Below are 27463 nucleotides of genomic sequence, written 5' to 3' on the forward strand. Positions count from 1 at the left end.
TAGCGGGTGGGGAGTAGTATGGAGCAGGCTCAGGGGCTGGACCCGCTCAATATACAGCGGCTGTCAGTAGTATATTACAGCTGACACCCTGCTTTAACAGCTGGGATTGGAGATAATGTAGATCCCAGACACTAAACCACTTAGATGCCGCTGTCGATAGCGACCACGACGTCTAAGCCGAAAGACAGGGGGGAGGGTGTTCCTATGTCATTCTATCGCCCCACCCAGGACATGATCGATTGTAGCCGATGGATTGTCATGGTCTGTCCAGTTAGTACTCCTATTAAGCCCTGACAGAGTCAGGGCTTAACCCATTAATGCACCAGGATGTGCTGGTACGTCATGGTGCGGGGGCTGCAGTATGGAGCGGGCTCACACACTGAGCCCGCTCCATACTTTGAGGGTGTCAGCTGGTCTTCATTGCAAGAAGGGCTGGTGTGATAGTAATTGTAGTATTTTGTTTTTGCGTGCTTCGTGATTATCACCTTATGATGAATAAATAAATCTTCATTCTACTTGTCTGACAATTATACAATGCATAGCAACTACTTAGCCACGCCTCTTTTTCCAGACACTTTTCAAGTTGAAAAAAAAAGCTACAAAACTCATAATACATTTTTAATTTAGCATTTGCTATGAGCTCTGATTTTTTGGGGTGAAATTTGCTTAGTTAATCTCCCCATTGTGCCTGATGCCCGTTACATGCACACAGCACTTACCTATACACCTTTTTTCATTGTCATGTTCTTTATATCCCGGCATACAGGGAAGCGAGTCATCATAGGTTTCATTATTTACGCAGATACGTTTACTACAGTTTGTTTCACCTAAGGGATAAGAAAAGTTCAGCTTTTACTGAAAACATCTGCGTTATAACTCTTAACCCCTCAATGACCTGAAAAAGGCTTAATGACCAGCAACATTGTTCCGTTTTTGCCTCTCTGCCTTTCAGCAGCCATAACTTTTTTTTATTTTTTCAATGATGTTGCTGCATGAGGCCCAGGTTTATGTGGGAGAAATTGTATTTTTATTAAGTTATAGCATTTATTTTTATGACGTAAATATAGGAAAAAGCTTCTTGGGTATCGTATTTTTTTTATCCCATTCAAGTTTCACGCTAAATAACCTGTTAAATTAATTCTTCAGATTATTACGTTTGTGTAGATACCTAATATGTGATGGTTTTTGTTTTTATGTAACGTAGGGGCAAAAAAAAAATTTTTATGCAACAAAATATATATATTTTTTTTTGTTACATTTTTTTTTTTTAATCCAATGAAGGAATAACCTTATTTACAACTTTATAATACACTTATAATGTATTAGCATACCCTTGTATGCTAATACTTTACACTGTGTCACTATGACACAGGCTGCTGTTAGGGCAGCACATAGGGTACCCCAACAGCAGGCATACGGAGCGAGCAGACAGCCCTGGGATTCTTTCTAGGTCCCCAGGACTGACTGCAGAGGGATTCCCCGGCACTACTACATTTTAAAATGCCTAGGGCAGGGAGTAAAATCATCTGACTTTAATACCCTTTTTTCTAATAGATTAAATGCAAGCGTTGAAATGTTTTTGATTTTCATAAATATAAGGCCTTATTCACACGAACGCGTGCGTTTTGCGCGTGCAAAAAACGCTGCGTTTTTTGCGCATTGCAGTTCCGTGTGTCATAAGTGTTTGCTGCGTGGCTGCGTGATTTTCACGCATATGCCATCCTTATAACACGCGGTTTTGATGTTTAGAAAAAGAAATGAAGGAAGTGCTTTTATTTTTCCCTTCATTTCTTGATCTAATGTTGCGCGAATCACGCGCGACACATGGAAGTGCTTCCGTGTGCTGCGCGTGATTTTCACACACTCATTGACCCCCAATGATCAGACACTTGTCACCCATCCTCTGGATAGGTGATGATTGTCATTCTAGTGCATCCCCTTTAAGAATATATTGGAGATGACATAACTCATGTTTGACAGGTTTTTAGGTAATTTATGTTTATTTTATCTTTACCACCACAATTATATAGGATTTATATGTTATCAATCAGGGACCATAAGAACCATTTGCAGTGTATAAAAACCACATGTTTTTTGAGATTTCTCTAATGTCTTGGTTTGTTACCAACGTAGCTAGGTTATAGGTAGTTAAAATAAGTTACAACTCAATTCCTGGACTTTGATTTTTATTTTGATTGGTGCCTGAAAATGTATTGAGAAACGGACAACTTCTACATGATATCGTACTGATACCTGGAAAGGAAACACTAAGTACTTGCACTGAGGGTTTTTACACTTTATCCCTAAGGGTATGTGCACACGATATCGTCAATTACGGCTGAAATTACGGAGCTGTTTTCAGGAGAAAACAGCTCCTGCATTTCAGACGTAATTGCTCGTACTCGCGTTTTGCGAGGCGTCCATTACGGACGTAATTTGGAGCTGTTCTTCATTGAAGTCAATGAAAAACGGCTCAAATTACGTCCCAAGAAGTGTCCTGCACTTCTTTGACAAGGCTGTTATTTTACCCGCCGTCTTTTGACAGCGATGCGTAAAATTACAGGTCGTCGGCACAGTACATCGACAAACCCATTGAAATGAATGGGCAGATGTTTGCCGACGTATTAGAGCCGTGTTTTCAGGCGTAATTCGAGGCGTAAAATGCCTCGTTTACGCCTGAAAATAGGTCGTGTGAACCCAGCCTTACAGAGAACTCTGTTGTTCTACGCTGGATTTGGAATCAAAGGAGGGAATTTATTAAGACTGACGTTTCAAACAAGAGTCTTTAATCCATGTAGCACTGGCGTAATATGCACCTAATTCCTGCGCATGCGTCTTAATGAATTAGGTGCATCTCTGGTCGTCCGTGCAGCAGAAAGTAAAATCTACTCCAGTTTATGAGCTGGAGAAGATTTGTGCTATAATTTACACCACTTTTATATTAGATTTGTCAGGCCACCTAAATCCACGCATCTTCAGCTAAGCCCCACACATTTTTTAGTAGTGCCGTGAGCTGCACAAATGCAGCAAAAGTACAAATTGCGTGGAATGAATAATAAATGCCCAGCTCTTTAGTATGGGATGTCCCATGTGCGTGCCCTAGAGTGTGTGTTTCTGCGGTGTCCCAAGTGTAAACCATAGAGCCAGCATTTCTATATGCATCCTCAAACTGTCGTAACAAACTCTTCGGCTGGGTAGTGGTGAGCATACATTGTTCATTCCATTGTATCAAGAGCTGCTTGAATAGTGACAGTGAAAGCTATACGAATTTTCATGCATAACAGTTAAAGGGAGTCTGTCAGCACATTTTATTCTAACAAATGGCACCACTAGTTAACCTAAAGGAAGATGTAGAAACCAGTGGGATGGATCATAAGGCCTTTTATGAGGGTAAAAAATAACTTTTATTCCGCTGTTTGGCCTCCGTATGCTAATTAGATTGGAGAGTTTGCTGAACCTGAATCTCGCTTTACCCTCTCTTCCCTTAGCAGTTGACTGACGGCTCTGCTTGTATAACAATGAAGACAAGCTCAGCCGTCAATCAACTGCAGAGGGGAGGGAAGTGGTTAGAGCTCACCAACCTACTTAGCATATAGTGCGTGGCGAAATAAAATTGATTTTTTTCACTGGTGCAAGCCGTATGATCCACATGACTGGTATGTACATCTTCATTTACACTATTGCTAACTGGCGGTGCCAGACGTTTGTTAGCCTAAAACGTGCTGACAGACTCCCTGTAATAAAGGAGTGTATGAGATAATAGCTATTTAAGCTACAAAATTGTTTGCTATAATACATTGAAAGTGCAAAGACACATATATATAATCTATTTATATGTATAAAATACACCCTGATCAGCCATAACATTAAAACCACCTGCCTAATTGTAACACCCGGGCAGTCAGGTTTACTCACATCCTGACGGCCGCAGACATGGATCAGTGAGCGCTGGCCCGCATCTCCTCCTCAGGAGACGCAAGCGCTCACTTCCACTTCACTCTGCTGTGTCCCGTAGGAATTAGATCCCGAAATTAGCCCATGAGCACCCTGGACTATAAGAAGGGCCCTGCCCCTTCCTGCATTGCCTGAGCATTGTTGTCATTTACCTATGTTCGTCTCTCCTTTTAGTGTTTCCCAGTTCCCAGTGTTTCCGTTCCTGCTACCTGTATCCGGTGTCCCGTGTTATCCTGGTTCAAGCGCCGTTTAGAGTTGGAGTCGTGTTGTGCTGTGTACTACACCTTCCTGGTTACACCACGCCTGGTGTCTGCCTGCTGCCAAAGTCCCATACGAGCCTGTCTTCACTACTGTCATAAGATACCACAGGTACACCTATCCGAACTATTGACTGACTTGTACACTGTTGGCCAGCTGCTATACCGTCAAGGCGGTACGGCTTAGTGGGTCCACGCACCCAACGTGACACTAATATATTGTAGGTCCCACTTCTGCCGCCAAAACAGCTCCGAACCCATCGAGGCATGGACTCCACAAGACATCTTAAAGTGTCCTGTGGTAGCTGACACCATGATCATTAGCCGTAGATCCTTTAAGTCCTGTAAGTTGCGAGGTGGGGCCTCCATGGATCGGACTTTCCAGCGCATTTCATAGCTGCTGGATCAGATTTGGAATTTAGAAATTTGGACGGCATTTCAGTGTCACGAGCCTTGGGTATGTGGACCCATTAGGCTGCACCGCCGTACAGGGGTAGCAGCTGGCCAAACGGTGTACCAAATCAATATACAGTCCGAGCACAAGGGTACCTGTAATAGTCCAGAGGGTAGCAACGGCTTAGGCACAGATAGGACCTTGGCGGCAGGTGATGCAAAACGTGGCAGATGACACCAGACATGTAGTGTAAGTCAGCAGGAGTAGTAGGGGGTAAACACGACTCCAACACTAGAGATGGCATAGGAAAAAATACATCACAGGATACAGGTAGCAGGGCACGGGAACACAGGGAACAGGATACAACTAAGGGACCATTTGCAAGACTAACAGTGGAATACAAACAACGCTCAGGCAAGGAGTGAAAGGGCAGGGCCCCTTTAGTAGTCCAGGGTGATTAGGGCTAATTAGCACATATTTTCATGTGTGCGCACTGGCCCTTTAAGGCCGGGCACGAGCATGCGTGCGCACCCTACGGTACGCTGCACAGCGGAGCGGAAGTGAGTGCTTGTGTCTCCTGGGGAAGAGATGCGGGCCAGCACTCACAGATCCATGGCTACGGCCATCGAGGGGTTAGTCAGAACGACGGTCCACGGTTGTGGATGTTTCATTCACCACCTATAATCCTCTTATCATGTTCCTCAAACCATTCAACCAACAATTTTTGCAGTGTGGCAGGACACATTATGCTGCTGAATGGGGTCACTGCCATTAGGGAATACCGTGAAGGAGTGTTCTTGGTCTGCAACAATGTTTAGGTAGATAGTCCGTCTCAAAATGACATCCACATGAATGACAGTATAAGGTTTCCCATAGTGCATCCTGTTGCCATCTCTTCCCCAGGTTTGCAACGCACACGCACCTGGACGTCTACAAGATGTAAAAGAAACAGGATTCATCAGACCAGTCCACCTTCTTCCATTGTCATGTGCCCATTATAGGCGTCAGCATGGACACCCTGACAGGTCTGTAGCTACACAGCCCCAAAACGTAGCAAGCTGCAATGCACTGTGTGTTCTAACACCTTTCTATCGTAGCCAGAATTAAAGGATTTGGGTCACCACAGACATTTGTGGCATATCTACGGGATATACCATAAATGTCTGATAGATGCGGGTCCCACCTCTGGACAGGTCCCACATCTGAGCGACTGACAAGGGCCAAATTGTGATGGCTAGACTGGGTCAGAGCATCTCCAAAACAGCAGGTCTTGCGAGGTGTTCTTGGTATTCTGTACCAAAAGTGGTTCAAGGAAGGACAACTGGTGAACCGGCGACACTGTCATGAGTGTCCAAAGCTCAAGGTTGCGCATGGGGTGCAAAGCCTAGCCCCTCAGTCTCAAACCCACAGATGAGTTACTGTAGCCTAAATTTATAATAAGTTACTTCTGACTATGACTAAAAGGTGTCAGAACACACAGCTAGCTTAGTTTGGGGCTGTGTAGCCGCGGATTGGTTAGAGTGCCCTTGCTGAACTCTGTCCACTGCAGAAAGCGTCTACAATGGGCAAGTGAGCATCAGAACTGAACCATTAAGCAATGGAAGAAGGTGGCCCGGTCTGATAAATCACGTTTTCTTTTACATTATATAGATGGCTGGGTGCGTGTGCATCACTTACGCGAAATTAAGATGGCACCAGGATGAACTATGGTGAGGAGGCAAGTCGGCGAAGCCAGTGTGATACTCTGGGCAATGTTTTGCTAGGAAACCTTAGGTCCAGACATTCTTATGGATGTTACTTTGACCCGTATTGCCTACCTAAACATTGTTGCAGACCAAGTACACCCCTTCTTTGCAACGGTATTCCCTAATGGCAGTTCCCTCTCATCAGAATATTGCACCCTGCCACACTACAAAAATTGTTCAGGAATGGTTTGAAAAACATAAAAAAGAGTTCAAGGTGTTGACATGGCCTCCAAATTCCCCAAATCTCAATCAATTGACCATCTATGAGATGTGCTGGTAAAACAAGTCTGATCAATGGAGGTCTCATCTCACAACTAACAGGACTTGCAGGATCTGCTGCTAAAGTCTTGGTGGCAGATACTAAAGGGCACCTTCAGAGGTCATGTGAAGTTTTGGCTGATTGTTGTGTATAGTGCATCTTACAGACTGATATAAATCACAAATGTAGTCCAGTGACATATACCCGTTGACATCTGTATGGGACAAACAACGATACATACCTGGAGCTAGAGTACGATTGGGACAAATTAAATCTGGATTTCTTATTGATGTACTGCCACCTATAACAAAACAGAGTGTCAGTGATACAAGAGTACACAAATCCCAAAAGATCAATAGGCTGAAGAGTACATATAGCATGACTGCAATTAAAATTTACATTAAAGGGTAACTAAACTTTTAAAAAACTTCTGACATGTCATAGTGACTCATCAGAAGTTTTGATAGGCGGGGGTCCAAGTACTGAAAACCCCACCGATCTCTCAAATGAAATTGCAGAAGCGTTCGGGTGAGTGCTGTGCCGTTTTGTTTCTGATCGGCTTTCCTCAAGCGGTGTACGGGCTCAATAGAAAGTCTATGAGCCCGTACACCGCTCATCCGAGTGCTTCTGCCATTTAATTTTAGCGATCGGTGGGGGTCCTAGTGCTCGGACCCCACCGATTTAAAACTTCTGATATGTCACTATGACATGTCAAAAAATTGTAAAATTTAGTTACCCTTTAAAGCGTTTTAGTCATTAAAGTGTTTTATGACATGTCGATAGGATTACAGGCTGTATTTTAGGGCTGTCACTTGGCACATGTGCATGTACATGTCTGGTGGCCATTGGACTCCAATAATGTTGCTTCATAAGGGCCCATTCATACAGCAAGGGCATGTGTTTGGAGAATGTATGGCTCCTTAGTGCGGAGCCACACTGCCTCTGTGTTCTGCCATGAAAGGCCATGTGGGGTACTGTTTATGCAGAGATATTCTCCCCTAGAAACAATGCTTCTAGGTGAGAATACCTCCGTACATATGGCATTGAATAGAATATGCCACAGTTTTGGACAGAATTGATGGAATCGGATAGAAAACAAAACTACATATGAAATATGTACAAAATAGAGCAGTCATATGACTGTGTGCATGATTCCTAAGAAAAGTTATCATAACTATAAAATGTATTCCAATGTCAATCTGTCAAACTGAACCTTTATAATTTAAAGTCACTAAAGTGGTTTATCTCATTTCAACAGTACATGTAACACTCATCATTGGGGGTCCCAGAGGCAAGAAAGGGTCTGTTTTAGTCCCTGCCAGGGAGAGAGTGCAGCTTCCATCCAAAGCCCAATGTGATCAAGCTCCATCACTTCCAGTCAATGAGGTTGTGCTAATGAACTACACTCCAACACGATGAAAGGGGTGCAAACTAGGCTATGTAGGGGGTAAATACATTTCTGTAATAAACACTATGTAAGTAAAGCAAGGGTAGTGTTAATTTCTCATGGGTCCTATGACTAGCCATTTCTAGCCTACCTCTAATGCACAGGCGGAGGAGCCCTGCACCGCAGTTAGCCATGGAGCTGGACCTGCAGACTGCAGTCTAGCAAATATTAACGTGTATGGCTAGCGGTAAGGGTTAATACACTTATTTAGATTAATATAAACTTTACATGGAGGCATATGGAATGACTAAACAGTATGTATATTTGACATTATTTCATTGATACTGCTATATAGACATTATACCTCCGTATATCAGTGCCCTCAAGGGCGATACTGTGTGGTAACTTTAGCAGCTGGATCTCATACGCAGTCTCAGAAGACTATAATGTGGGGCTCTGAGATCATTATACAGTGCTTCGAGAAGATATTTGCCCTGAAACCAGTAGTTCATGTATACAGGGTGGGCCATTTATATGGATACACCTAAATAAAATGGGAATGGTTGGTGATATTAACTTCCTGTTTGTGGCACATTAGTATATGGGAAGGGGGAAACTTTTCAAGCTGGGTGTTGACCATGGTGGCCATTTTGAAGTCGGCCATTTTGTATCCAACTTTAGTTTTTTCAATGGGAAGAGGGTCATGTGACACATCAAACTTATCGAGAATTTCACAAGAAAAACAATGTTGTGCTTGGTTTTAACATTACTTTATTCTTTCAAGTGTTATTTACAAGTTTCTGACCACTTATAAAATGTGTTCAAAGTGCTGCCCATTTTGTTGGATTGTCAATGCAACCCTCTTCTCCCACTCTTCACACACTGATAGCAACACCACAGAAGAAATCTAGCACAGGCTTCCAGTATCCGTAGTTTCAGTTGCTGCACATCTCGTATCTTCACAGCATAGACAATTGCCTTCAGATGACCCCAAAGATAAAAGTCTAAGGGGGTCAGATCAGGAGGCATTTCTTCTGCGGTGTTGCTATCAGTGTGTGAAGAGTGGGAGAAGAGGGTTGCATTGACAATCCAACACAATGGGCAGCACTTTGAACACATTTTATAAGTGGTCAGAAACTTGTAAATAACTCATGAAAGAATAAAGTAACGTTAAAACCAAGCAGACCATTGTTTTTCTTGTGAAATTCTCGATAAGTTTGATGTGTCACATGACCCTCTTCCCATTGAAAAAACTAAAGTTGGATACAAAATGTCCGACTTCAAAATGGCCGCCATGGTCAACACCCAGCTTGAAAAGTTTCCCCCCTCCCATATACTAATGTGCCACAAACAGGAAGTTAATACACCAACCATTCCCATTTTATTTAGGTGTATCCATATAAATGGCCCACCCTGTAGATTCCTTTATCCATCATTATGATCCTTGCGACCAGTGGCGAGAAACATCATTGTTGCCTCTCACAAAAATGGTGTACTAGACGCCAATAGTTATTGTAAATGTTACTACAAGCTGTGGTTGCATTCACAGATCGTGCTGCTAATAACGAAACATTTTTATGTTTAAAAATATCAATGATAAATAATTATAGTTTTACTCTGGCCAATTATCGTCCCAATGGCTCAAACAAGCGAATTGTGGCAATAATTGGCCGGTGTAAATGCACCTCAGTATTGTGTCAGAATTAAGGAAGAAAGAGCTAAATGTCCTCAACAGTGATGTGATAGATGATATCAGAATAGGGGAAGTGTAGTTCTGCAATTATTTCTGCTAAAGGTGGTGCAACATGTTACACACCGGGCAGTGTCTTTTTAACATGGGTCATGTAGGGTTCACATGAAGCAATGGAAGAATAGATACGGGATCTTTGTTTAAACTGTCCACTGTAGTTACAATCGATCAATGATTTCCTTTCAACTGGGAGCAGGCAGATAAACTGGGGTTGGGGACATCGATCCCCCTGGTGTACCCCTAAGAGGTTATGCCTGACCCCAAGTTGCCCCAAGATGCGGGTATGGAAGCGCCTCGGTATATGTACAGTGTCATCAGGGTTTTCCTCTAGGAGCGGAATCCTCGACCTATGCTCTGGCAGGGGAATCCGCTCCTAGATGGAGTCCCTAATGGCGCTATCTATAGGGGGTTAGCGCTATTTTGCATTATACTGAGTGGGTGGCGCTATGAGAGCATGATACTGTGTGGGCTGTACCGGGTGTGTATGGGCGCAGATTGGGTGGGATTAGAGGAGTGGCTTAAAATAAAAAAATTGCAGTGAGGTTGTCCCTCTTTGTGATACTTGAAAGTTGGGAGGTATGTTTTAGGAATTGTACACATATGTAATAGGGTACCTTTAGACTTCTAATGGCCTTCCGTCGAGGGGCTCCTTCGGAGGTTTCCATCGGGTTAACCCCTCAACGGAAAGGCAAACTGAAACCTTAGCTTTCGTTTCCCTCACCATTGATCTCAATGGTGACGGAAACGTTCATAAAGGTTTTCGTTTGTCACCGTTGTGACAGGGTTCCGTTGACTGAACCAATAGCGCAGTCGGCTTGCTGCCCTCTGCAAGATAAATGGCAGATGGGGGAGCCTGTTACAGACTTTGCATTGGGGCCCAGGAGCTTTAAATGTTGTGCCTGGTGTTTCAGCATACCTCTCAACCGGCATTATACTGTGTGGGGGCAGGTATAGGGATATTATACCGTGTGGGGGCCACTATAGAGACATTATACTGTGTGGGGGCCACCATTGTAGAATTATACTGTGTGAGGGCCATTATTGTGGCATTATACTGCGTGGGAAAACTACGGGCACTACTGAAACCTTAGCTTCCGTTTTCCTCACCGTTGATCTAAATGGTGACGGAAACGTTGATAAAGGTTTCCATTTGTCACCATTGTGACAGGGTTCCATTGTTCTTGACAAAGTATGGGAGCACATGGGAGTGGCATGTCAGAAGTTTTGATTGGTGGGGGTCCGAGCACTGAGAACCCCACCAACCACTAAAATGAAGAGCCAGAAGTGCTTGTGTGAGCGCGGAGCCGCTTAGTTTCTGTTCGGCTCTTTCCGGAAAGCTGATCTATCTGATGTATTGAGTACAGGCTCATAGACTTTCTATTGAGCCTGTACTCCGATACGTTGATTTCCGGAGAAAGTTGAACAAAAACTAAGCGGCTCAGCGATCACACGAGCCCTTCTGTCTCTTCATTTTAGTGGTTGGTGGGGTTCTCAGTGCTCGGACCCCCACCAATCAAAACTTCTGACATGCCACTATGATATGTCAGAAGTTTGTTGAACGTTTAGTTACCCTTTAAAAAACGCAAGAAAAAAAGTGTTTTTCAAAATTACACTAAATTAAAAACAACACCAAAATACTACTAAAACTGCCTTAAAAAAAGCATGTTACATTTTAAGGATACTGGCTTTTTTAGAAGCGTTTCTTTTTAATGCCGTTTAAGGGTCCATTTACATTTCGAGGTTGAGGTGCGATTTGAAACGCAGAGAAAAAACTCATCCAAAAACCGCATGTGTTTTTATTGTGATTAGGTGTTTTTCGATGCTGTTGCATTTTTTTTACCGCAACCGAATAAACAAAACACATCAAACGGCGGTAAATAAAAATCATGATGTTTTTTGATGCAGTTCTGACCACACCTCAACCGCAACGTGTGAATGGACCCTAGGTTAGAAAAATCCTCTTTGTGAATTAAGTCAAAGGCATGGGCTACACATAGACATTTTGTAGTGTCACTGATTGATTTTAACTATTGAATGACAGCTGCAGTCCTCAAGATTTCATGCAACGCAATGTATTCATTTTAACATCAGCTGTAGCGCTTTAGTTAAAATCAATCAGTAGCACAAAAGTCTAGGTGTAGCCCTGGTCTTAAAGGCTATGTAAACATTTGAAAGTTTTTTTAAAAAATAAAAATGACAGTGTGATTGGTACAACTTTCAAATTACTTTTATTGAAAATTCTTTTTACTTTTTGAGATACAGCTGCTTTGTATCCTGAGCAGCTGTATCGTTCGCTAACACCTGAAACCGTCAGGGACTGACGGGTTCAGTGTCAGTGGGTGCTGCGTATCCCTGACACGCAGGATCGACCTGTAATCTATGACATCTAAGTTATGAACTTGATGGGAAACTGTGATGGATAACAGGTGGATCCTTCGTGTTGTGTCCATAATGGACGGAACGTATTTCGGCCGGAAGTCCCAGACCGAACACACTGCAGTGAGCCGGGCTCCTAGCATCGTAGTTATGTACGATGCTAGGAGTCCCTGCCTCGCTGCAGGACAACTGTCCCGTACTGTAATCATGTTTTCAGCACGGGACAGTAGTTCCACGGAGAGGCAGGGACTCCTAGCATCGTACATAAATATGATGCTAGGAGCCCGGCTCCCTGCACTGTGTTCGGTCCGTGACTTCCGGCCGAAATACGTTCCGTCCATTACAGACGTAATAGGGTATGTTCACACGCTGAGCCAAAAACGTCTGAAAATACGGAGCTGTTTTCCGCAGCGTTTCTTCGGCAGTTTTTGGAGTTGTTTTCAATAGAGTCTATGAGAAAACGGCTCCAAAAACGTCCCAAGAAGTTTCCTGCACTTCTTTTGACGATGCTGTAATTTTACGTGTCGTCTTTTGACAACGATGCGTAAAATGACAGGTCGTCGGCACAGTACATCGGCAAACCCATTGAAAGCAATGGGCAGATGTTTGCCGACGTATTGGAGCCGTCTTTTCAGGCGTAATTCGAGGCAAAAAACGCCTCCATTACGCCTGAAAATAGGTCGTGTGAACCCAGACTTAGCGAACGATACAGCTGCTCTGTATACAGGATACAAAGCAGCTGTATTTAAAAAAGTAAAAATAATTTTCAATAAAAACTAATTTGAGAGTTGCACCAAACAGACTGACTGTAAAAAATAAACAAATAAATCAGTTTGAAAAGTTTACATAGTTTTTGGGGTATGTTCACACGCAAACGCCTAGAAATACTCCTTCAAACACGCTAGTGAAAAGCCAACAAACAGCTTCCCATTCTCTTTCTGATGACCTGTATACGTTCTTCACAACATTTATTTTATTTACCTTTCTTTTATTATCCATATTATTTTGAATCCCATTTTCTCAAAATGTTAAAACTCATAGGAATTAACAATTTAATTATTATTTGAGACTTTAACTATTTACTTCTACCTGCGAGTAGAACTGTTATACACATATATTTTCTGATGTCTCAACTGTTTAATAAAGACATATTGAAACAGAAATCAATGGTAAAACCAGCGTTTAGTTCAGACGGGGCATTTTGTAACACCTCTGTTAAAAAATTGAACGTAAATAGACGCCATGTAAAAAGGAGAATGTCACTTCTTGAGCCAGTTTTTGGAGCTGTTTTTCATAGGATCAATTGAAAAACAGCTCCACCAACGGAAAAACAAAGCCTCAAAAAAACGTTTTCTGCTTCAAAAACGGCTGAAAATCAGAGGCTGTTTTCCCTTGAAAACAGCTCCGTAATTTTCAGCCGTTTTTAATTGTGCGTGTGAACATAGCCTTAGGGCATGCTCAGACGTGGCAGAATATTTCCGTTGCAAATGTTGGTGCAGATTTGGGGCGATTACGCAACGAATCTGCACCAACATTTTCATATTTGACAGGTAATTCCGACGTTGCAGATATCACAGCGGATAGGCTGAAATCTTCAGTAAAATTCCGCTTCTTCTCCGCAATGTAATGTGCATGCTGCGGAGGGAAAATTTTGCACCGCAGCCTAAATTCCGTAGTAATTTTCTGCAACGTTTGAACTAATTTTCCTAAAAATGTATAGAAAGAAATGTAAAAAACGACTGCCGCAGAATTCCACTGTGGATTGTCCGCAGCGGAATTCAACAGCAATTCCGCAACATCTGAATGTGCCCTTTAAGTTAGGGCTCATTTACACGAGCGTGTTACACGTCCGTGCAATGCGCGTGATTTTCACACGCGTCGCACAGACTTATATTAGTCTATGGGGCCGTGCAGACAGGTGCGTGATTTTCACGCAGCGTATGTCTGCTGCGTGAAATGCACGACATGTCCTATATTTGTGTGCTGTTTGCGCATCAAGCACCCATTGAAGTCAATGGGTGCGTGAAAACCGCGCATGTCACACGGAAGCACTTCCGTGCGAACAGCGTGATTCGCGCAACAGCACTGTAAAGGATGAATGAAACGGAGTGTCATAATTATGGCGGCTGCGCGAAAAGCACACAGCCGCGCATCATATGGTGATGACACACGGAGCTGTTAAGTGCCTTTTGCGCACGTAAAACGCCGCATTTTTTCGTGCGCAAAACGCACACGCTTGTGTAAACCCGGCCTTAAACTGCCTCCTCCCCTCCCAGTAGTAAATCTGGAAAGACAGAGACATTAGTGCGGATCAGACCAGTGTAAGATGCAAATAGATTCATGAAAGTAATTACATGTTTCAGGCCTTATTCACACGAACGTGTTATATGTCCGTGCTACGTGCGTGATTTTCACGCGCGTCACACAGACCTATGTTAATGAATGGGGTCGTTCAGACTGTCAGTGAATTTCACGCAGTGTATGTGCGCTGCATGAAACTCATGACATGTCCTATATTTGAATTCAATGGGTGCGTGCAAATCGCGCTCGGCACACGGAAGCATTTCCGGGTGACGTGCGTGATTCGCACAACAGTAGTAAAAACTATGAATGAAAACAGAAAAGCACCGCGTGCTTTTCTGTTTGTAAACAGAACCAGTGTCATGATGATGCCGGATGCACGAAAATCACGCAGCCGCGCACCATATGCTGATGACACACGGACCTTTTGCACGTGCAAAACGCAGCATTTTTTGCGCGCGCAAAACTGACACGTCCGTGTGAATATGGCCTCACTCTGAGACTCTCACTGACTGAGCTCATATGTAGGTCCTTTTTTTTTTGTGAACCAGAACAGTTCCTGGCCATTTGCCCACATTGTAAACAGCATTTCCTGCCACAGCTCTTCAGTATCTACCGGGAGGATTTATATTCTATGTGGTCTTTAGAGAAAACAGGAAAGGCTGCAAAATGATTTCTTATACATATTTCTGATTGTTATTCTGGCCAACATCTGGCTGCATTTTCATCAAAGTTTTCTAGATTCCAACAAAACCAGGAAAGGCTTAGTCACCAGCACATCTCACTCATGAAGTGAAGGGGGATGGGGACTTCACAGGACTGGACATGATCGCCCTGCCCCATCTGACCTGCTGCCTTGGGTTTCAGAGATTAGTTCAATGTCTACAGATATGACGATCAATCTTTTCTTTAGAACAGTGCTACTTAAAACTTGTGAAACGATGGAATCTGATTAAAAGGGGTTCCCACTCTAAACATATAAACAATATAATTATTTCCAATATGGTAGGTCTGTATACACAGCCAACTTGAAAGAATCATTCAGGACATAAGTTGTTTTCAACCAATAGAAAATGCTTTGTTATTGCCATTAAAGGGGTTATGTGTGGAGCAAAAATTATTAGCAATGTACTCCCTGCAGTATGTGGGTACACTCACTAATATACATTCCGGTCCCCTGTCGCGCTGATTCTGAGATTTTCATAGTTCTTATAGCGCAGCCGGGGGACCGGAAGTCTAGTTGCACAGCCTTCTTTGTTGACAATATGACTCTCCGTCATGCGACCGGCCCCCGCTGTACTGTATGTACTGTATGTAATCCATGTTCTACAACTGCTGCTTGTACATAGAGCACAGCGGGGCCAGTCACATGATGAAGAGTCGTATCGCCATCAAAGAAGACTGCACAACTAGACTTCTGGTCCCCCGGCAGCGCTATAAAAATCCATGAAAATCTCAGAATCAGCACGACGGGGGACCGGAATGTATACATGCATACCGGAATGAGTACACTGCTAATCATTTTTGGTCCCCACATAACCCCTTTAAAAGGAGTTTTATTAAAATGTACAAGAGTAAATTGACAGTGAGGACACACACAGACTAATGAACACAAAATGAGGACTACCCTGTAGTAAAGTAAACATGTATATACGTGGCAATGTGTTCAGAAGGTACATAAAGACCAACTGAGTGCCGTAGACCCATAGTGATAGATGCAAATTGCCTATACAAAGTAGCGTAATTACCCTCAATATAGAAATAAAAGTAAGTGAAATAACATTCGGCGTACGAGCAACCAAGCGAGAGAAGAGCCCACACTAGTGAGTCCACCACACCCGACACGCGTTTCGCAATAAATTCTCTCACGCTACTGTATATCACAATTATTGTATAAAGGTAAGGGAAGTTCACACTGTTTGCAACATCTCATTGACTTGTATAGAGAGAAAAACAAAGTAAGACTCAATACTGGAGTCGTGTATTTGATGTCAAGGATGGGAATGAATCCAGTCCTGTGAGATGAGGATAGCCTTTTCCAAAGAAAGCTCTACCAAAAGCTTTTCCTGATCTCACGGGATGGGATCTGTGCCAATCCTTGGCACTAAATATAAAGCTAGTCATTCACTACAGATATTAGATGGCTGAAAAGGCACATTTAGAACATTTTCTGATGACTGACGATACATTTCCATGATACAGAAGAGCTTGACAGACGCCGACTGACCGATATCTGTGGAAAAGTTGACCTGCCGTGTTGGACTATTTCAGGCATTCTCCAGTGCAGTCGTAGGCAATACTTGGAAATAAGTTCACCCCAAATGACAGATGGGCATCCTATCTATAGAAGCCAGCCTACGTTACAAGATTAAGGACAGCTTGATCGCCCTTTGTCTCTTTAACTTGGTGTTTTGTCGTGCAGAATGACAGTCTTCACAGAGCAAACGTGAATGACAAATCATTCAGAAAGCGGCCATTAAAAATGTCTTGTGTACTAGTATGGTCCAGCTTAAAGCTCAAGCTCAGGACTGTAAGGGTATGTTCACACGGCCTATTTACGGACGTAAATCGGGCGTTTTTGCCCCGAATTACGCCCGAAAATAGCGCCTCAATAGCGCTGACAAACATCTGCCCATTGTCTGTTCACACGAGGCGTAAATTTACGCGCCGCTGTCAAATAACGGCGCGTAAATAGACGCCCGCGTCAAAGAAGTGACCTGTCACTTCTTTGGCCGTAATTAGAGCCGTTATTCATTGACTCCAATGAATAGCAGCGCTAATTCCGGCCGTAATTGACGCGGCGTTCAAGCGCCTGCACATGCCGGTACGGCTGAAATTACGGGGATGTTTTCAGGCTGAAACATCCCCGTAATTTCAGCCGTTACGGACCCCCGCCGTGTGAACATACCCTTATAAGTAACCTTGTGCCCTGAGCCCAACACAACATAATTCACACCATGCAACTAAAGTTGGGTAAAAATCCTGTACTAGGCACTACATTGATTAGATACAAGCCTCTTGAAAAATCACTATGGGCCAAGCCACCATTCTATTATACACTATTTTTTAACATAATGAAATGTTCTCCTTTGTGTATTGGAATATTGAAGAGACAAGATGGAAAAACAGAAGACGAACCCTGCTGGTAAAAGGAGAATACAATTCTAACCTGTGATTGGTAAAGTGTTCGGTCTTGCAGTAAAAGGACCTGGAAAAAGAAGAATGATTAAATAAAATTCTCTTCTATAGTTTATTATGCATGACCGGTAGTTTTTCTCATCAGTTTCACATTCTATATATTCCTCTAAGTTTTACATTCCTACGTGAGGATATGCAAAATTAAGCACTATGCAGATATACTGTATGTGTCTCCATGGTTACAGACTACACACTAACCTGTGTGCAGTCTGACACTGTAGTTATGTATTGCTGTTTTTTTTTTTTTATCAGCCTTGGCTATGTTCACACAGAGTTTTTTGCAGGTGGAAATTCTGCCTCAAAATTCCATTTGGAAGTTTGAGGCAGATTTTCCTCTCCCTGCACCCCGATTTTCGCTGTGTTTTTTTGCCCGCGGCCATTGAGCGCCGCGGGCATAAAACGCTGCGAAATGCGCTTTCTCTGCCTCCCATTGATGTCAATGGGAGGTCAGAGGCGTAAACGCCCGAAAATAGGGCATGTCCCTTCTTTCTCCCGTGAGACGGTTTTACCGCTCGTGGGAAAAAGTCGCCTCCGCCTCCCATTGAAATCAATGGGAGGCATTTTCGGGCCGTTTTTGAAGAGTTCTACGGCGCGGTTTCCGCGTCAAAGAACTTGTCAAATAACTCTGTGTAAATATAGCCTTAGAGGGAGTGGAGTAACACATAACTGCAAGATCAGACTGCGGTGTTTGTTTGTAGCCTCTAATCATGGAGACACATAGGTCTGCATAGGATCTGTAGACACAAAATGGTAGGGGATTATTTTTTATCAACACTATCTACAAAGTTGCTTTATTTTTAGATGTATTTGACTAATAATAATAAATATGGTTTGCATAGTACAGCAAAGCAGACTACACTTCCCTATACTGTATAGGTCTATAGGGCTCTACGGATATGTTCATCATATTCACAAGCCAAAATCTCCCAGCGCATACACTGAATGTACACATGAACATGGCGTAAACCGAGCCTAAAACTCACTTTGTTATTGATTTCACAGGCTGAAAGAATTAGGGCTTGTCCACAGACAACGTAATTGTTGCAGAAAATTTCTGAAGCAATTCCGTTGAAAGTCAAAGGCTTTCCGCTGCAGCAAAAACACACCATTTCCTCTTTTTTTTTTTGCGGCAGACAATGGTGCGTAAATTGCTGCGTTTTTCCGAATGTTAGGAGATGGAGACATCTCCTAAGAAAAACGCAGCAATTCTGGACACTTTCCGTAGCAGGAATTGACATGCTGCGGTCCGAAAAATACGCACCGCAGGTCAACTTCAGCTCGGAAATTTTACGCATCATGTGGATGAGATTTATTAAATCTTACTCACTATGCTGCTACTGTATTCTGCTGCGTTTTTTCCGGCCGAAATTCCGGAACAGTTACAGTTTCTGAGAAAATAATTAAATATGGCTGCACCTTGTATTGTCACTTTAGCAAAAGTGTCTGCCACAACAAAACTGAAAAACGCTAAAGTATCTTTTACTAAACCTTTACTAGCCAATAAGTGTGAAGATATTCTTCAAAGGGGTTTTCTCTTCAAAACAAACTCTTTTAAAAAAAATTAAAGGCAGCCCTTCAGTCAGAAACCCTCGGAGATCAGCTGTTATTTTGGAAGCTACGGCTGGCCATACATTGCAACAGCCAATGCAGTAGAAATGTAGTATTACTTGCCGCCATTCAAATGAATGGCCAACCATGTGATACACCCTTGCAACAGCCAATGCAGTAGAAATGTAGTATTACATGCCGTCATTCAAATGAATGGCCAACCATATGATACATGGATGGCCGGGTCTGCCAGAGCGAGAGCTGCTCTTTGTTATTAGTTTCCCACTTTGGCTAATATAAGAGGATCCCAAGTGGGGGACTCCCCTCTACGACCTCCTTATGCCCTAACAGGGCAAATGTAGAGCGGATGTATAGAGTATAGACCTCATAGAATGTAAACTCAAATAAGCAGGGCTGCTGCCTAATACTAATATATCTTGTAAACAATTGTTTCATTTGTCTGTACATTGTCTTTTGTAATTGTTACAATGTGTTACCCCAATATTGCGCTATGTAATTCGATACAGAAGTTGATGGTGCTACTTAAGTAAATAAATAATAATTTTGGCAACCTAACCTGACAAACAAAATAAATAATAAAAACAAGAAATCAACAAAAAAGTGTTGTAGGAATGGGCTAATATAGACTTTCTGTTACGCTATAACGTCCCAATATTAAACTTTAGATTGATGAATGTATAGCTATATAACAGACAACGTAACAAAATATCGAAATCCATATACAAAAAGTATTATTCTTACCTGTTCTTGGTAATGTATTGTTTGGTGGGCTTGTAAGGCCTGTAAATAAGAGAAGTTATACAGTTATTTGAGACTCTCCATCAGGGACATCTAGTTGATTTGTGCGCTTATATTCTTTGTAGCTGGTTGATTTCAATGTCATCATGGGAGAATGGGTTTCTACTTTACAGCTCACAACCTTTCATATGGACCGTGGTGAATTTAGGACGTTTGTTTATGAAGTAGTGCAGTCAGCGTCGGACTGGGGTCTCTTGGGCCCACCAGGGAGAATGATTCTGGGGGCCCACACACCAACTATACAGAATATGTGCACATCCACTTGTTGTTATCATTGTACACATATTAGACATTATTAATGACATGTCATAAGTTATTTGTGAATCAGACCCTAGTGGCAAGTGCTTGGATCACAAGTCATCTCCAAATAGAGTTTTCTTTTAGGACCCATTATTAAATCAGAGCCTGGGCCCACTAGAGGATCCTCTGGTACGATGGTGGGCCAGCCCGACCCTGAATGCAGTACTCCTCTGAGTTCAGAAATGGCTTTTGTAGTGGCACAATGTAGCATACAGTAGAGAACAGTTCCACCTGTTTATCCTATAAAAATAAGTCAGTGCAATTACTTCATTGATATTAAGTAGACCAGTCTGCGTTGGAAAGGATAAGATGTACAATGCCATGGAGGGCTAGACTCTACCCCAGGATGGTGGTTACCAGGGTGTTGTGTCAGTGATATAAGCCCAGTGAAATATCTGGTGGTAACCATTGGAGTACCTAGAGAGTTCTGCTTTGTTTTGCATATTTTTATAGTTCTAACACGACCACAAGGGAATGAATTGCGTTTTGCAGATGTTGTACAGATTTGATTCTAAATAATAGAACTAGGAGGTAAAAAACACAGAAAATATGTAAAAATTAAAAAAAAAAAAATAACAGGAAGCAAGTGTATGTAAACAGAAGTCTTCTGGAGCTTAGAGTACGCTTTGATGGGAGGAAGACTACAAGGTTAAAAAGTAAAGAAGTATATTTTTAATACAAATCTGGATAGATCCATTTAATAGTTCCAGCAAATATAATTTACAAGGGCAAAAAACTAACATAAGGGAGTTCCTAACTCCTTTACATTTTTAGCAATAGGCTATTGGGAGGTTTCTGATCTCTATGCTGGCGACTAAAAAAAATCCCTGTTTAATGTACACACATCCGTCACCACAATATGTCTTGAAGAAGGAAGCTTTTAACGTGTTGGCTTAATTTAAATTATACGTAATCGTAACACTCTCCTTATAGGGGTTGCCGTGGAATCGACAATTATCGCCTATCCACAGGTGAAATTTTCTGGTTGCTCAGGGCCCCAGCGCTGGGTCCCCCACTTTTTGAGACATTGAATGGAGCTGTGGTTAAGCATGCGTGCTGCCACTCCATATAATGTCTATGGGAATGATGAAACAGCCCAGCTTGGCTGTTTCGGCCATTCTCATAGACTTTGAATTGAACGGCAGGCACATGCTTGACTACCTTTCAATTCGAGGTCCTCAAAGGATGCAGTGAGGCGGAATACTGGGTTGGAGACACCCGTTCTTGCGATCAGTGGGGGTTCTCATAGTGGTGCCCCCCGGCGATCAGACAATTATCACCTATCCTGTGGATAGTTGATTGTTGATTCTGGGACAACCCGTTAACTGCTATCAATTTGGCTCGCTTAGACACAACAATTTCCACAGGTAAAATCATTCAAGTCATTGCAGATATGCCACTTTAATCAGCGATGTCCTAGTGAAAAATATCCTATTATAGGTTGGATCAGGGAAATATTGCACAATCTATGGCCTGCTTTAGCTTTACCAGCTTAAAGGCTATGGACACCTTTGTCATGGAAAAATATTTTTACATATGTCAGTGATTAGCTTGAGCTTGAAAAGTTGTGATAAGTTTTAGCCTACCATTTTCATTTATTGATTTTCAGAACCCCTGATATTCAGTTTGCAACCTGCTCCTAGTTTCAGACTTTTATCTTATGTCCCTCCCAGAAAGGCCCTGTTCACATCATGTTTATGTTCTCCGTTGAGCCGATACGCTTTAATATAAAAAAAGGGTATTCAAATGTATTCCTCGGCATATCTATCAACTTTAATAATCCAAACGTAGTCCTCGGAGCGGGGGCTGTGTGGCACTGCCTGCAAGCGTGGGCTGTGTGGCACTACCTGGGAGGGGGGGCTGTGTGGCACTACCTGGTGTAGACTGTGTAGATTGTGTAATATGAGGACTGGTGTAGACTGTGTAATATGAGGACTGGTGTAGACTGTGTAATATGAGGATTGGTGTAGACTGTGTAATATGAGGACTGGTGTAGACTGTGTAATATGAGGACTTATGTGGACTGTGTATTATGATGACTGGTGTAGATTGTATAATATGAGGATTGGTGTAGACTGTGTAATATGAGGACTGGTGTAGACTGTGTATTATGAGGACTGGTGTAGACTGTGTATAATGAGGACTGGTGTAGACTGTGTAATATGAGGACTGGTGTAGACTGTGTATTATGATGACTGGTAAAGAATGTATATTATAAGGACTTGTGTAAATTGTGTATTATGAGGACTGGTGTAGATTGTGTAATATGAGGACTGGTGTGGACTGTGTATAATGAGGACTGGTGTAGACTGTGTAATATGAGGACTGGTGTAGCATGTATATTATAAGGACTGGTGTAGACTGTGTAATATGAGGATTGGTGTAGACTGTATTATAAGGACTGGTGTAGAATGTGTATTATGAGGACTGGTGTAGAATGTGTATTATAAGGACAGGTGTAGATTGTGTATTATGAGGACTGGTGTCGATTGTGTATTATAAGGACAGGTATAGATTGTGTATTATGAGGACTGGTGTCGATTGTGTATTATGAGGACTGGTATAGATTGTACATTATGAGGACTGGTGTGGACTGTATTATGAGGACCGGTGTAGACTGTGTATTATGAGCACTGGTGTGGACTGTATTATGAGGACTTGTGTAGATTGTGTATTATGAGGACTGGTGTACACTGTGTATTATGAGGACTGGTGTAGATTGTGTATTATGAAGTCTAGTGTAGATTGTGTATTATGAGGACTGATGTAGACTGTGTAATATGAGGACTCAAATAGATTGTGTATTATGAGGACACAAATAGATTGTGTATTATCAGGACTGGTGTAGATTGTGCAATATGAGGACTGGTGTAGATTGTGTATTATGAGCACTGGTGTAGATTGTGTATTATGAGGACTGGTGTAGCATGTATATTATAAGGACTGGTTTAGACTGTAATATGAGGACTGGTGTAGATTGTGTATTATGAGAACTGGTGTAGACTGTGTATTATGAGGACTTGTTTAGATTGTGTATTATGAGGACTGGTGTCGATTGTGTATTATGAGGACTGGTATAGATTGTACATTATGAGGACTGGTGTGGACTGTATTATGAGGACTGGTGAAGAATGTGTATTATGAGGACTGGTGTGGACTGTATTATGAGGACTGGTGTAGATTGTGTATTATGAAATCTAGTGTAGATTGTGTATTATGAGGACTGATGTAGATTGTGTATTATGAGGACTGGTGTGGACTGTATTATGAGGACTGGTGTAGATTGTGTATTTTGAGGACTGGTGTAGATTGTGTATTATGAAATCTAGTGTAGATTGTGTATTATGAGGACTGATGTAGACTGTGTAATATGAGGACTCAAATAGATTGTGTATTATGAGGACTGGTGTAGATTGTGTTTTATAAGCACTGGTGTAGACTGTGTATTATGAGGACTGGTGTAGATTGTGTATTATGAGGACTGGTGTAGACTGTGTATTATGAGGACTGGTGTAGATTGTGTAATATGAGGACTGGTGTAGACTGTGTAATATGAGGATTGGTGTAGACTGTGTATTATGATGACTGGTGTAGATTGTATAATATGAGGATTGGTGTAGACTGTGTAATATGAGGACTGGTGTAGACTGTGTAATATGAGGACTGGTGTAGACTGTGTAATATGAGGATTGGTGTAGACTGTGTATTATGATGACTGGTGTAGACTTTTGCCAAATTTTCTAATTTTCTCAGAGAAAATGTTGGGTTTTCATTAACTGTTAGCCATAATCATCAACATTAACGAAAATGTTAATAATGCTTAGCATTAAACGAAAGAAATGCTGGAAATAAATCACTCTATGTGTAATGAATCTATATAATATGAGTTTCACTTTTTTAATTAAATTATTGAAATAAATTAACTTTTTGATGATATTCTAAGTCATTGAAAGTGGGAGAAAAAAAAAGTTTTTTTATATGAAATTAATAAAAAATAATCTTATACATACAACTGGCCATCCTCTATTCCAAGCGCAGTCCGGCCTCCTGGGATGACATTTCATCCCATGCGGTCACATGGACTACAGCGTCATCTCAGGAGGCTGGGCTTCGCTCAGAAGAGAGGAACGCGTCACCATGACTTTGGCCAGGGTAAGTATATACTTTTATTTCTGCAGGATTTCCGCAGCGGACACGCCGCCCAAAACACTGCACCATAATGGTATCGCTTTCGGGCGGAATCCCTGCTGCTTCCAGGACAGATATGCTGTGTACTTTTACGCAGCGTATCCATCCTGTGCGTTCTCACCCCTGGTGGACACTAACAGGACACCAGTGATGATGGGGTTTGGATAATATAAAGTTGTATAAATGTCATTTTTCTGTCAGTCAGGCTCCATGACGCATCATTTCTAACTGGCAGTTTCATTTTTGCAGTCAGGGAGGGGCTTAATTGTGTGCACCGCCCACTGATATCTATGTAAGGAGAGGTAATTAACATGCAGCTGACTAAATTGTCATTGTCATGGAGATAGCAGCCACTTAATGCTGCAATGTAAGAAATGTGTAGTAATGACAAGAAGCACAATTACTATACAATGTAAAACTAAGAAACATATAAAAATCATGTGCTTTCTAAATTTTCATTTTTGACCATAGTATTCCTTTAACTTGTACCAGGGCCCAAAATGGCCTAAGATATGACGCTGACAGGACCAAACTGACATTTAGAATTATATTATTAGAATTATAAGATTAATTTAGCTAAATTGATGAAATTTATGATATCATGAACACTTTCAGAAATCTAAACAGCAGCCTGGATCTTTGGTAAAGCTGCCACAAAAAGTTCAGAAACCAGAGGTTCTGCCTAATACTCATCCAATAAAAGGATAACTTTCTGTCCTTTGGCAAGGCGTGGATAGCAAACTCTTGTTTTACCTTTGTCACAAAATGTTGAATGGACTAGTCCTTGAAATGTTCCCTTGACTTTTAGAGATAACAGGAAGGGATAGGTTACTTTATATAGTCCTTTCATTTCATGTTTTCCATCTGTCTTGACTATAAGGGTATGTTCACACGAGGGCGTCCGTAACGGCTGAAATTACGGGGATGTTTCAGCCTGAAAACATCCCCGTAATTTCAGCCGTACCGGCATGTGCAGGCGCTTGAACGCCGCGTCCATTACGGACGTAATTGGCGCTGCTATTCATTGGAGTCAATGAATAGCGGCTCCAATTACGGCCAAAGAAGTGACAGGTCACTTCTTTGACGCAGGCGTCTATTTACGCGCCGTCATTTGACAGCGGCGCGTAAATTACGCCTCGTGTGAACAGACAAACGTTTGTCAGCGCTATTGAGGCGCTATTTTCGGACGTAATTCGGGGCAAAAACGCCCAAATTACGTCCGTAAATAGTGCGTGTGAACATACCCTTATATTCGCTCAGTGTTTTTGAATACTTTAGCACTTTTTTTTTTATTATTTCCTGCTCTGCTGATGAACACTTTGCAAAGAATCCAGAATTGTCATTGTAAAAGTGAATTTGCAATAATTGATATGATTACATTAAGGCGTTTACGAGTATTTGAAACGTAGCTAAACCTTTCTGAAGTTTCAGCATCAGGAGATAAAAATCCATCTTGAATAACCATCTTTCTAATGGTAAATACCTATATTCTGCCATAGTGTGCCAAATGATACTTCCAAACAGTGTCTACATACTGTAATAGTGCCATTTAGTGCCCACACAATACCGCCATTCAGTCCCTTAATAATATTGTCATACAATGCAGAAAAAACACCTCCGGGCACCAGATATCCTTGCCAGAAGCAAGTGGCTCCGTTTACAGTATAGCGGCCGTACTGCAGTTCTGCTTCTATTCAAGTGAATCGGAGCAGAGTTGCAGCACAGCCGCTATACAGTGTATGGAGCCACCTGCTTCTGACACCGGCCACTGTATAACATCCGTTCCCCTGAGGCAACCAGAACAGCTGATTGGTGTGTGGTCCAGGTGTCAGACCCCCACCAATCATATACTGATGAACAATCTTGTGGGTAGGTCATCAGTATGAAAAACAGCCCCGTGCCCGAACAGCCCCTTTTATCTTAATCTAGGGGGCAAAAGAGGTTAACAGTAACATCTTTGGTAGTCTAGTGCAGTGAATGGGTTAATATTAAGGGTATGTTCACACTCAGTGTTTTCAGGCGTAATTTGGGCATATTACGCCTCGAATTACGCCCCTAATACGCCTACAAACATCTGCCCATTGCTTTTAATGGGAATTATGATGTTCTGTTCCTGCGAGCCTTTATTTTACGCGTCGCTGTCAAAATACGGCGCGTAAAATGACCACTCGTCAGAAGTGCAGGACACTTCTTGGGACGATTTTGGAGGCGTTTTTCATTGACTCCATTGGAAAACAGATCCAAAAACGTCTGTAACAAACGCAGTAAAAAACGTGAGTTGTTTAAAAAAACATCTGAAAATCAGGAGCTGTTTTCGCCTGAAAACAGCTCCGTAATTTCAGACGTATTTTGCTACTGCGTGTGAACATACCCTTCTAGTACAATCTTCTAAACCACTTTTACGTCACTACAAACTTTGTTTTCTTCAGAACCTTTCAGGATTTCTATAGTTACTATAAAGCTGTATGCATAATATGTTTCTAGACTTCATGGTGTCTTACATAGTTGGGCAATGAACCAATTTTACCACATAATTGTACTGTGGGATTCCGACAAACTGTGCAACATGCATTTTCCTTGGTAAACTTCTCCTTTTCATCGACATGGCAGAAGAACATTATAATCATTCTTACCAAAATAGCACAGGGCACAATATCCTCTTTCATTCAGTGAACTAAGAATATTATATGTCCTTGTAGTGAAATGTCACATAAAGACTATGTCATATTACTCAAATGTCACAATTCAAATGACCCCCCTCCATTGTCATAGTAACTCGGATACATTTTATCAACATTGATACATTGTAACAAACCCTCATGACAGTAGTGAGTTTGTCCTGTTGATGTATTTACCTCACCGGACATGCTCTTCTGCATAAAACTGTTGTAACACATGGTTATTTATTTTCACCTTTCTGTCAGCTTAAAGGGACATTCCCATCTCAGAGATTCACGACCCATAAATGTCTGATAGATGCGGGTCCC

At 42.0% G+C, this 27463-nt stretch overlaps 1 protein-coding gene across 3 annotated transcripts in view; it reads right to left on the reverse strand.

Annotated features, from left to right (window-relative positions):
* The window catches only part of ADGRE5 (adhesion G protein-coupled receptor E5), a 141574-nt gene that overhangs the window by 100071 nt on the left and 14040 nt on the right, over positions 1-27463 (reverse strand). For all 3 annotated transcript variants that reach the window (XM_075858736.1, XM_075858735.1, XM_075858733.1), the window contains exons 2-5: positions 19932-19970; positions 17593-17631; positions 6851-6910; positions 720-827 (exon numbers count right to left, since the gene is read on the reverse strand). In XM_075858736.1, coding sequence (XP_075714851.1) covers positions 720-827; positions 6851-6910; positions 17593-17631; positions 19932-19970 — 246 coding nt within the window. The remainder of the gene's footprint in view (positions 1-719; positions 828-6850; positions 6911-17592; positions 17632-19931; positions 19971-27463) is intronic.

The sequence above is a fragment of the Rhinoderma darwinii genome, chromosome 3 (genome assembly GCF_050947455.1).
Source record: "Rhinoderma darwinii isolate aRhiDar2 chromosome 3, aRhiDar2.hap1, whole genome shotgun sequence".
NCBI lineage: Eukaryota > Metazoa > Chordata > Amphibia > Anura > Rhinodermatidae > Rhinoderma > Rhinoderma darwinii.